We start from the raw sequence: 13,209 nt of genomic DNA on the forward strand, positions 1-13,209 counted from the left end.
GGGTATTGAGGAGGGCACATTCTGCATGGAGCACCGGGTGTTATGCACAAACAATGAATTCATGGAACACTTTATCTAAAACTAATGATGTAATGTATGGGGATTAACATAAGAATAAAAAAAAATAATGATGTAATGTATGGTGACTAACATAACATAATAAAATAAAATTAAAACAATAGCAAAAATAAAATGAAGCTACATGTTGTATACTTTTAGAGTTTACATTTAATTTTTGGAGCAACTGTAGGTCTTATAAAAGGCTGATGGGAATTGACAATAGTGTACCTACTTTAGAAAACAGGTCTTTGGTTTCCTATAAAGCTCTGTATACATTTACCATATGAGCCAACAATCTTATAAATGAAATAAAACTCTGTGTTCATACAAACCCTGCTTAGGAATATTATTTTTAGCAGCTGTATTTTCATCACAAAACCTGAAAATGACTGAAATGTTCCTCAACTGGAGGAGGATGTATTAACAGACTCTGGTACAACCTTATGATACCTGCAATACTTTCAGCAATAAAAAAGCAATGAGCTCTATGGCCAATTAACCCAGATCAAAGAGCTCTTCCAGAAGGAACAGCCAGCTGGAGAGAATGTCCCTGCTTCTGTAGATGCCAAAGCCCTCGGTCAGTGTGATCTTGAAGTACAACCCAGGCATTGCCTCAGCTTTGGTGTATATGCCCAGCCTGCTTCGCCAATCTCTGGTGCAAGTCTGATAAGAAAGCAGGCTTATGTACCTGTGCTTTGCATGATATTGTGGTGTCGTTACTCATACATTATCAAAAGGTAATCAAAAGGATGACTAACTTATGATACTGTATTATTTTTATTTGTGTTTACCTTAATTACTGCAGATGAAGTACAGATATTGAACAATTCTACTTTCACTGTTATAAATTGCCTAAGCACCCCCTTTGCCTGTGTGTGTGTGTGTGTGATTTGCCTTTTATTTATCAATGTCTGAGAGTTCTTTGCATATTCTGTATGCTATACATTTTGTCTGCTACGCAATTTGTCTATTTGTGTTACAATTTTTTCATGGTCATTTACCATTTATTTGACTTCACAATTTCTTGAGAATTTTGATATAGTAATGTATATGTTTACTCTTTCTTTATCTGATAATTTAGAAGATGGTAAACTGTGGTTTGAACACAACAGAATAATCAGTACCTATCTGTGATGCATTCTTTAATTCATAGTAGTTTTCCTTTTTACTTGCGGTTATTTATGGACTCTTTATTTTGTTACACCGAATTACTTCTATATTCTTTTTATCAACGCCACAATAATTTAATTAGTATAGACTTCTATAATCACAGTTTAGTTTCTTTTTTATAAATGTTGAAAACTTACCTCACAGTTTGATGTACAGCACAGTCCAGAACCACATCTTGCTGAGTCTTTCAATTTACATGTATTAAAATCACAGCACTTCTTAAACTGACATTCCTAAAATTTCATAAGAAATATTATTGTAGTTCAACCACTTAACAGCTCTTATTTATTAATCTTAGCTTCTATTTATACACTTTTGTGTTCAACTTTTGAATTATACAATATATTCAGTGAAGTTTTATTGTTTTATTATTTCTAGAATGTCCAAAAGAACATATAACTATAAAAACTAAATAACATCTAAAACAGGAGTTGATCAGTAACATTTATTACTTGAGTTTCCAAGAGAAAAACTTCCCCAATTGTCTTCTTAGTGATTTGTTTATTCTGACTTCATTTTGTGAATAAAGTTAAAGTAGAGTTAGGCAATAGTTACACTTAAAATTCATTTAGTTTATAATCATGTGTCATGTTTTACTGTAATGAAATTAACAAAAAAAGGACATGTTAATAAATAAATGTATTTTTATTTTTAAATTTTTAAAATATTTTTAAAAAATTTTTTTAAGATTTATTTATTTGACAGAAAGAGAGAGAATGAGCAAGAGAGAGAGCACAAGGAGGGGGGAGTGGCAGGCAGAGGGAGAAAGAGACGGAGGCAGGGCTTGGTGGGATCATGACCTAAGCCAAAGGCACACACTTAACGGACTGATCCACCCAGGTGCCCCTATGTACTTTTACAAGGTAAATGACAGTCAACTGTTATTCAAATGAGGTAATAATTTAAACTAAATATTGTTTCCATGTAAATAAATTGCACTTATATAATTCTTTAATATTTTTATATTCTTAACACGGTGTTATACGAAAACAATGAATCATGGAACACTACATCAAAAACTAATGATGTACTGTATGGTGACTAACGTAACATAATAAAATAAATTTAAATTAAAAAAATAATAAAAAATCAAACACTTTCTATTTACTCAAAAAGCAGTTTCAAAGATCTTATCCTTTAACATAAAGGTAAGATTCTTCTTGATTTCTAATTTTCCATTTGTTTCTTCTTTTTCATGTCTTTATGTGAATAGATATATATTTATAAATATTCCCATCCTAGAAATAATATAGAAAATATAGAGTAAAATTTGAAATTGTTGCTATACTTCCCAGATCCTCCAGAGGTAACTTCAATATCATTATTTGAGTGTGTGTGTGTGTGTGTATTCTTTCATGGACAATAAATGAAAATACTCTCCCAACCATATTTATCAATACTAATTATGACCAAATCAATTTAACTTACAATGAGCTAATGGGAAATGGTGTCTCATTTTCTGTTATCATTTCTCTAATTACTAGTGATTGTGAGCATGAATTTTTAATTTTGTACATTATGAATTAAATAATCATTTCTTTTGACCACTTTGAGTATTTTGTTTGTTTTTCCTTCTTTTCCCCACTAAATAGTGGGGAAAAGCTTACTATGTAAGCTTTTACATAGTATCCAGTTATCTTTTCTCTCTTCTATATGTTTATAACATTTCTTTGCAGTCTATTGTTTGTCTTGTTAATGGTGCCTGTCATTTTGTGAAATTTGTAATGTTCTTCTTTCTTTTTGACTATTGTTTTTTTTTAATTTTTAAATTTTTTTATGACTATTGGGTTTTATGTCTCTTTACCAAGACCTCCATTATGCAAAGACTATTATCAATACTTTATTATAATATTTTTATTGCTATTTAAAACTTACAGATTTATTTTTTCTGAAATGTATCCCTCTATATTTTGTGGGATATTTGCTCAAATATTTATTACTTATGCTTATATTTGTGTATACAAGAACAAATGCACATTCCACATGTGTAGGTGGTATATAAAACAGAATTTCATTTGTGTAAAATGAGGGATATTTATGAAGATATAGATGTCCATCCATTCTGCCAAAGACTACCTGGAATACATCTGTAGTTCAACAAGTTGGATTTATTACTAGTGTCAGCAAAGGAGAACACACAATTACAGAATTTGGGCTTGTGTTGGGTAATTTGGGGCATATAAGGACTCTGGGCTTTGCCAGAGTAGATGCTATCAGAAAAGAAGTGGTATATCTCTGATTGGGTATTTTAATAATGCTTATCTAGAAGAGGAAGGACATACTAATGCTAAAGCTGAAATTGGTAAAGGAGCAGGAATTACTCACATTAGCCAGGATAGGAGGGTATTTGGTCATTTCTGTGACCTGAACAATTTCCAAGTTTTACTTGTGTTCAGACATAGAGAGTGGCCTTGCTTTTTTTCTTCATCCATCATGATCACAGATGTTGAGCTTTTATGTGGTGGGACATCAATATAGATTATTTATTTATAATAATAAATAATTTTTGATTGATAATAATTTTTGAACATAAATATGAAATTATTTATGTTCAACAGGAGAACCCCACAACCCATCCATGTCAGGCCAACTCCTAGTAGCACCAAGGCCCAGCTGATATTATTAGGCCAGATCGTGCACATCAGGGGTTGCTTCTCCCTTTCTCATAATGAATGCACTGGATTTATAGATAAACAATCTGACATTATCTATTTCCATCCTGAAACTGAATGTTATGTATCTATGTAACTTTTATATATTTAGTTAAATCACTTGATAGATATGTGTTGATATATAAATAGATAAAGATATATAGATGCCAATTTTCATTTCTTATGACAATAGTCCAATACAACAGTGAATGCAATTAAACAGGCTCAAAGTATATTTGATGTTTATTAAGGCAAGGTTTCCTCCAAATCAACTCTTTCTATAAAAATTCCTTATATTTTTCCTTAGTTCTCATTAAGAAAATCTTTTGAATAAACTCTCCAAGTATTATTATGACTAATGGATATTCTAAATACACTAATCCTTATTCATTGATACAAATGATATATAATTATAAAGATAATTACACTATCCACACATTCATTGAATCAACAAGTATTTGTTGAGTACCTTGTATGTACTAGATGTTAGTCTATATACTGGCAACACAGCAATGATTAAGATATGGACTATATTCACTTTAAATTTTTTGTATTTTTTTTTGCCAATACCACCTCATTTTAATCACAGTATGTGTGTGTGTTTGTGTGTGCACATTTGTGTTTAATTTGCTAGGGATGGGAATTGTCTCAAATTGTTAAAATGGATGCATAGACTTAGTTTTTATTTCTAGATGAAAAAAATGAGTTAGAACATATTGCCTTTTTTCTATAATTTAGACAATGTATAAAATCAGCATAATTTCTTTTTTTAATTTGAGTATAGTTGACACACAAAATTACCTTAGTTTCAGGTGTACATCATAGTGATTCAACTTCTCTATACATTATGCTATGTTCACCACAAGTATAGTTTCCATCTGTCACTATACAATGCTATTATGGTATCATTGACTATATTCTCTATACTGTGCTTTAATTAATTAAAAAAAAATCACCAGGAGAGCCATGTAGTATGGGTTTTTCTTTGATGAGAAGTTTTGATGAGAAAATAGGATTTCCTTAGCATAATTTTCTTAATAATGTTATTCACATTTTAAATGTCTACTCATGTTGGTTTTTGCAAATGCTTTTTTTCAAAGAATTTGTCCATTTAATCTAGGTTGTTAAGTTTGGTAGTATAATGTTGTTCATGATATCATCTTACCATTTTAATGTCATGTTACATAAGATCTATATTGATGTCCCATCTTAGTTATTGTTGCTTAATTTTTTTATTAGTGTCAATAGGGGCATTTCTAACTATCTATTTATTCAAACAACTTACATTTGGTTGCAGGATGCTTGGATGCAGAATCTGTGAGAAACTGGGGTCCACTGAACCTACTGTGAGGTGGCCTTTTTCAAGGACTCCAGGTATTACCTGGATTCTCTATACCCTCACTCTACTAATGATGATGTGTTGGGTCCTCTCATGTGAATACCATGAGCAAAGATTCTGTACTTGAATCATCCTACAATGATCTGGGTATTCCCCATTCCCCAGTGTACAGTTACTTCAGTAAAAGACTATAGGTCACTCTGTTGGAGAGGGGAATGAATGAGGAAATTGCTGCTTTCTGTCCTTACTGGAGCATTGTAGGATTTCATCCTCTACCTGAACAATGAACTCAAGCTGAGACTGGCTTGGGTCTGAAAATGTACCAAGAGATTATCAAGAGATCTGTAGTAATTGGTATCAATCCTCTGCTCACTTTTTCTTAATTTTTAGTTATATACACCAAGAAATATGGTAATTGACTACCCAGATCTTTCTTAATTATCAGTATAAATCCATGCAGGTCAAAACCAGTAGTGGCCATCTCTGCCTCTCTTTCTTTTATGCTAATTTCATCCATTTTGGCTGTATTGCTAAGCACTGCCACTCGGCCTCTGCTATTTTGGTATTCAGTGATTTCCAGTGACACCAGGGTGCCCAATTCTGTAATGACACTTCCAGCCATTAACTGTTGTCTATAAAAGAAAGTTACCACTGAGATTTTCAACAATATAAGTACCGCCTTAGTAGTGCATTTTTTCATTGCCTTAGTGAAAGCAGTACCCTGTGAGCCACAAAAATAATTGGGTGCTAGATTTTGTATTCTTATATTTTATTATAATTTGATCACTATTCTGAGCTTTTGACCCCTTCCATATTTCTCTATTAAGGTAGTTCTTGCAATAAAAAAATAAAAATAAAGACGTACTGGCATATCCACCTCCTTTATTCTGGGTTAGACTGCAATCTTCAAGGATTCATCCATCAGCAAATCAAGACTGGCCATGGGTCTCCTTGCCTATCAAATCTTGATTCACTAGAGAGTATCCCCCTGTCAATAAACTCTACCCTATCCAGGCCTATATTTTAATACCTCGGGAACAGCATTCTTAGCATCCATTCCTGCATATTATCCAGGTTTTTGTCTATATATATCAGTATGTTCTTAAAAATAATCTCTTTATTGTAATAGCAGAGAGTACTTCCTCACTTGGGCTATGTTTAGACTTGACATAGTCTAGAACCAATGAGGTAAGGCAGGGACAGATCTTGAAAAGAACAAGCATCATCTTATGAGACATCCATCTCATGTGGAGTCTTTGTATGGCCTCTAGGCAATGTGAGGTTGCCTTCCTCCACCATGGGGCTAGCAGTCACTTCCCAGACCAGGGGTTTCCCAGGAATTTGAAGGTTTAAATTTCTAAAGTCCATCATTTCAAATGTCCCAAACCAAGAAATGAGTACATTTTGCCATCTGGCCAACAATACATCCACTTTCAGAATCCTATCCTAGGTGTCTGCTTCCTAGGAAACTTCTGGTACCAGCTGATTTGGTTTTAGTTGCCTAAGAAACAGACTCTGAAACAAGGATGCATATAAGCAATTTATTTGGCAAGTGTAATAGTTCCTAATGAGGCTGTCACAAATTACCAAAAACTCAGCAACTTAAAATAATTAAATAATTATCTTATAGTCTATAGATCAGAAGTTCAAGTACATAAACTAGTCCAGATCCTCTGCTTGTAGTCTCACAAGGGTAAAATTGAGATGTTAATAAGGTTATGTCCCTTATTGGAGGCTTTGGGAAGCAATTCACCTCAAGTCTCATTCAGATTCTGCCAAATTCAGTTTCTGTGGTTATAAGACTGAGATTCCTGTTTCCTTGCTGGCTATCAGCCAAGAGCATGTTTTTTCTCCTAGAAACTAATTGCATTCCTTCTGTGCTTCCATGTGTCTTCCTTCAGCAGCTGCAGGTTGGGTCTCTCTCTCTTCAATATTTTTGAGTCTTCTGCTACATCTCTCTGACTTCACATGGGGAAGGTTCTCTGTTTTTAAGGGTTCATTTGATTGGATTAGACCTGCCCATATACTCCAGGATAGTCTCCCCATTTTAAAGTCCATAACCTTAATTACTTCTGCAAAGTAACATATCCACAAGTCCACTAATTAAAGTGAGGACATCTTTGAAGGTCTATTCTACCTACCAAAAAAATACTGTCATGGAAGTACAGATGTTAGGGAATAGAAGCCTGGCAGTGGTATGTGTGGGTTTGTGAGTTGCTTACTGCTCTTTTGGGCTAAAGCTAAACCCCACAGGTACCTCTAGGAAATGATATGAAACAGAGGACATTTTCTGTAAATATTTTCTCTAAAGGATGAAATGACAAATATTTGCAACTTTGCTAAAATAGTTCACCATATGGCTTCTATTGCAAGTGTTCAACTCTGCCATTATAGCACAAAAGCAGCCATAGACAATATGCAAACATATAGACATGGCTGCATTCCAATAAAGTTCCATTTACAAAAGTAGGTGGCAGCTGAATTTGACCTACTGGGCAGTTTGCACAACTCTGATATAGAGCATATCTCAGAGAATCTCCTTATAAGGGGTAAGGAATCTGGGGCATTTATTCACCAACTACTCTTCATAATTATTTGTGGACTGATCATTAGCCCCAAGTGCTTTAAGCCCATCCTGCTAAAAGCTGAGCATGCTATTGAGACCAGAGGAAGCACTCCAACAAAAAGTCTCAGATACTTGAACCAAATACTCTCTCCAGGAACAATCAATGCTGAGAAGATACTGGTAGGACACTGACAGTATCTGCTATAAAGGACATTCTGCTTACAGCCTGTAACTGGAAGCTCATAATGTGCAGTTGTAGCTCCAGATTATGTTGCTTTATTCTATCCTTCATTAAAAATAACCAGACATTTTGGGAGGAAATAGGCGCCATATTTAGGAGGATATGAATATGAGATGAGCTTAGTACCACTAATCAGAAAAGTAAAATGACATTAGGAAATCTGAGATAACTGGCTGCCTGGGTAGCTCAGTTGGTTAAGTGTCTGACTCTTGATTTTGGCTCAGGTCACGATCTCAGGGTTGTGAGATCAAACCCTGCATTGGGCTCCACACTGGGTGTGGAGCCTGCTTGAGATTCTCTCTTTCCCTCTCTCCTGTCCCTCTCCACCCCACTCTCTAAAGAAAGAAAGAAAGAAAGACCTGAGATAAATGGAAAACCTACACATGCGCACACACACACACACACAAACTTTTGGGAATAGTGGGGGATTAAGATAACTTGTAGAGATTTAATGTTATGTAAACAGAGGGTGGTCAGCTCTTTTTGTAGGTGGATAAGAAATTCATGTAACTGCTGGGGGACTAATCATTAAGTTTTATTTTATTTAAATAGAGAGGAATTGCAAAATATTACATAATAATGATATTAGATTAAATGTGTGGTCTTATCTGTTGAGAATAGTGTACAGAGAGTATTTTGTTAATAGGAGTGTCATAGAATGGATATCTATATTTAGAAGTGAGCAAATAGAACAAGTTTTGATCATCCTAAAACTTGGAAATGCAAGAATGCTTGAGGATTAAGAAAAATCTATTATAATGTTTCACCATTCCTGCAACCAAAAGAGATGGGAAAATTTGGACCAAATTCAGGAAAAGTTTGTAGAGAAAACAGACTGGGGTCACATGAGTTAGGAAATAAGTAGAGGATAAAAAGCCAAGCACTTAGCCTATATGTGCAAAACCTCTCCACTGGCATACTTGGAAGCAGTGTGTGCAAACCAAGTTTTCATGACTTACTTGTTTTCTCAACTGAAGAGGGTTGGAAAAGCGATTCATGTATCCTAAAACTTACACTCATTCATATCTAAGTTCTGTATCAAAGACATACTTTCATATATTATCCCATATATACCATGAAAACCATTTATTAGATACACAAGAAATTACGCTCAAATCCCAATTTTTATTGCTTACCTCTTGGCTGCCACAGTCACATTCTTCATTAGGTTCCAAAATCCCATTACCACATACTGATTGATTTTGATATACCGGTTGCAAATTTGAAAAGTTCTGAAGACATTTAGCCTCAAATTTTGAAACAAAATATCTATAGTCATGTACACTACAGTTGCTAAAAATCTTTATACCACTGGAACCCCTACAATGAAATAATAATCCTCAGGTAAATCCTCAGGCTAATAAAACTCCACCTAAATAATGCCCCCATATATAATGATATGAATTGCAAGATGGCAAATGAAAAACTTGTACCTGATCAGAGATGAATACAAGCATGAATAAATTTTAATTTATCATTATTTATCTTTAACATTCTTTTTAAAAAATGCCATTGGAAATGTATCTTTCCAGGAAAGCAATAAAGTGTAATGTTTAAATATCTACCCATCATCTATTATCTATCATCTATCTTTCTGTCTACCTAATATGCTCTTCTCTCATATATCCAAAGCTTCCCTCCCTCATTTCAGTCAGATGTCTACTCAAATGTAATCTTCCAAAGAGGTCTTTCTTGACATTATATAAAATTGTGTCCCCTCCCGCATTCTTCTTCCACTGTCAATATTTATTATTCTACATGGTACTTTTGCATCATGTAAAAAGAAGCTCATTTGTATTTTTTAAATTTGTTTTTATGTGACTTAAGTTGTGCACTAAAATATAAGTTCTGTGAAGGTTTTTATTTTCATGTTCACAGCTATATTTCTAGTGGAATATTTAAAAGATATATGTCTAATGGATCTCCAATAGACATTTTGAAAAACTATGTACAATATGGACTACTGGTTTTCTAAGCCAAGACTGTACCATTTACTAATCTCAGTTCGGGCAACTCTATTCTGGTTTCTCAGGCAGATAACACTGGTGTAATCCTGGACTCTTTTCTCTCATATACATCCTCTATTAATACACATGCACATACAAGAATATAACATATCCAGTTAATAATTTTTATGTTGATTGAATGTTGGAATGATAATATTTTTGATATATTGATTAAATAAAATATATTATTAAAATATATTCCTGCAATTAACTTCATTTGATTTTTAAAATTTTTTAATGCAGCTCTAGAAAAGTTAAAATTACATATGTAGGTCACATTTTATTTCTATTGCACAGTGTCAGTCTAAGCAATCATGTCTGAAATAATAACTCCAAAACAGCCATAGCTGAGCCTCCGAGGAAATAAATGTATAGCTGCTAAGGTTTTGGAGTTGGGAGAGTGAGAAAAGAAAGGAATGTTTTAGCTTTCACTGACAGTCATTTGTAATGGAATAAATATGGGAAAATGGGAAGACTATCACAAGGAATAATATTATTTAAGCAACTTTCTATTACTTTTAACTACTTTGTTTCAATAGCTATCAGTGCCACTCCACTTTTGCAGGCCATTCTCAGGCAAAAAGCTACAAATTTTGAGCACCGATATTTTTTATACAAAATTAGTTTAAAAATAGACAGAGACTTAGATTAATCACTAAATTCTAATCCTGAAACCAATATTGCACTGTATGTTAATTAACAAGAATTTAAATAAAAATTTAAAAAGAAAAAATAGAAACAGGTTATTTTCTACTTGGGTCACATGCTTTTTGAGTAAAAATTAAAAGTACTAATTAGAACTTGGAACTTTTGCTTAAAGTGTGTACAAAGCAATTTATTTTTTTACATCTTTGCTTAAAAGATGGCCATGAAAAGGAAGAAATGAATGTGTTAGCCTAAGTATATAGAATTTTAATAGACCAAGACATTTCAAAGTAAATATTAATTGATTTGCTTTTTGTGGGGAAGGTTACCAACCAGGTCTAAAGACAACTATAAAATAGTTAAGCTAAGGCAACTATTTCAAAGTACTCTAATTTCTAATCCCAAACTCCAAGGGTGGGCTAGGAAAAATTGAAATAATTATTTTAAGGGAACATAGTTTTTCCTGCAATCCTAACTCTTTTTGAATCCCATGGACATTAACTTGGCAAAACCTCAACTATTTACTTTCTTTATATAGAGACTTTGGTAGCTGAAATCATATGGACTAGAATAAATAACATGCTGTTTGAATTCACATTACATTTGTAATTACTAATATTAAGTATATCTTCAAAAAGCCCAACAATCCTATCACATTCTTGTCATTTCTAATTTCTAGGCTCCAAGACAAGTGTTTCACATCTTTTATCCAAGCTTTTATACTCCCTACTCTGAACTTCAGAAGAAATTGCCCTCATCTTTATACCTCCATTAACCAAACTATCTACATCTTTATCTATTTACTCTGCTAACATCTAACAATAATTGAATATACTCAGCTCCAATAAAAGTCAGCCTCTCTACTTATGCGCTAAATTCTATCCTCTCTAATTTACTCAATGATTTTGTTCTTAAGTCTTCATTATATCCAAAATCATCTTTTCCCTCTCTTCTCTTTATTTCTTTCAGTCTATAGATAATATGTAGTTTCTCCCATCTTAATAAATGTTTAATGTTGTTGTTTTAATTGCATACTAATTCTGTTAATATATGTAGGTAGTCAATCATAATATCCATAAATAGGGACAATTTTTTTCCCTCCTCAAACCTTTCCTCCTTTTACTTTCTCTTAAAATTCTAGCCAAAGCTGCCAGTACTAGGTCACTGAGGGTAATTTTAGATGTTTGCTTTGAATGCGATATACTACAATAACCAAAACAATAGCACCATGTTTACATAATATTTCACAGTCTTCACAAATCTTAAAAATTTTCCTCTAATCCCCCCAAGTGAGCATTTCTTAATCATGTAATTTACCACTTTCCTGGAGTCATATTATTTAGACAAATTTGTTAGTGTGATATCTCTTTGTGCACAACATACTTTTCCAATTTTTGACATGGAGTTGAATATAAAGAATAAAAAAATCATCACATCTTGTAAACAACTTCACAAATATATATTGAAATTAATTAAGAAGAAAAAGAGTCTTACACTGCTTTATGATTCATTATGCATGTAGATCTTGGACAAGAACATTTATCAATATCATCATATGTTAATCCCATTTTAAGCCCAAGTAGTTGAGCTATAATAACTGAAAATCCCTCCAAAGTTATTGTATCTGGATACTAAAAATAAAGAAGATTGAAGGGAAAACCATCATACAAGAAGTTAACAAAAGCAAGTAATACATTAAAACATTTGTTCCTATAAAATTTTATATTTTAATACTTTTTATGTTAAGCATATTTTACAACATGTTATTTTGATATGTCATTGATAAGACTATCCATACTGATTAATTGACTAAGAACCATGCAACAGTGTAAAGAATGATCAAGCTAGAAGTATTTTTTGGTTTAATATTTGACATGCTCAAATTCTATAGCCATAGTATTTCTGATGCAATCAACATAAAACACATTTATTTAACTTTCTCATTAAATCAGTTCATCCAATTAACAAATATTAATTCAATATACACATGTGTCAAGCACATTAACAGAAGATGAAAATGTAGTGGTATGCATGAAGAAATGGACTTTATCACACTAGGAGCTTCCATTACAGAAGGGGAGAAAAAAAATAAACAAGAGACTTAAACTTCCCAAATACAAAGAGATCGTTAAAAGTGTTCTAAAGAAAATGAAGTGCTCCAATAGAGAATTTTGAGGTGGAGTATAATTATTTAATATTTGTGAATTAGTATTTAAGCTGAAGTGTAACATTTAGGAAATGACCCAGCAATATAAATAGGATTAAGGTGCTTGTATGGGAGCTCATTAAAATGTTGTAGTATAATGAATGAAGTAAAAACAAAAATTAACAGAAATTAGAGTTATAGGCAAAGCCATGGTAAAAACATTTGGAAAGAGAAGTTATTTTTAAAAGGTTGCTGGCAGTGCAGAGTGGTATGTCATATTATTTAACTTAAATAAATTGTGAAACTTTTCTCATCCCATTGATCATCACAAGCAAAATACTTAGTTTCTCTTATTTTTCTACATCAAGTGAAATTTATGATAAAA

General features: G+C 32.8%; 2 protein-coding genes across 2 annotated transcripts in view; one reads left to right on the plus strand and one right to left on the minus strand.

Annotated features, from left to right (window-relative positions):
• The window catches only part of LOC102740164 (A disintegrin and metallopeptidase domain 3-like), a 425,273-nt gene that overhangs the window by 316,120 nt on the left and 95,944 nt on the right, over positions 1–13,209 (plus strand). The gene's annotated exons all lie outside the window — the stretch shown is intronic.
• Positions 1–13,209, minus strand: part of LOC102740462 (disintegrin and metalloproteinase domain-containing protein 18) — a 180,222-nt gene that overhangs the window by 119,534 nt on the left and 47,479 nt on the right. The window contains exons 12-14 of the mRNA XM_081812865.1: positions 12,173–12,309; positions 9,164–9,347; positions 1,368–1,463 (exon numbers count right to left, since the gene is read on the minus strand). Of these exons, the coding sequence (XP_081668991.1) occupies positions 1,368–1,463; positions 9,164–9,347; positions 12,173–12,309 (417 nt within the window). The remainder of the gene's footprint in view (positions 1–1,367; positions 1,464–9,163; positions 9,348–12,172; positions 12,310–13,209) is intronic.

The sequence above is a fragment of the Leptonychotes weddellii genome, chromosome 2 (assembly GCF_054177405.1).
Source record: "Leptonychotes weddellii isolate Sample4059 chromosome 2, ASM5417740v2, whole genome shotgun sequence".
Taxonomy (NCBI): domain Eukaryota; kingdom Metazoa; phylum Chordata; class Mammalia; order Carnivora; family Phocidae; genus Leptonychotes; species Leptonychotes weddellii.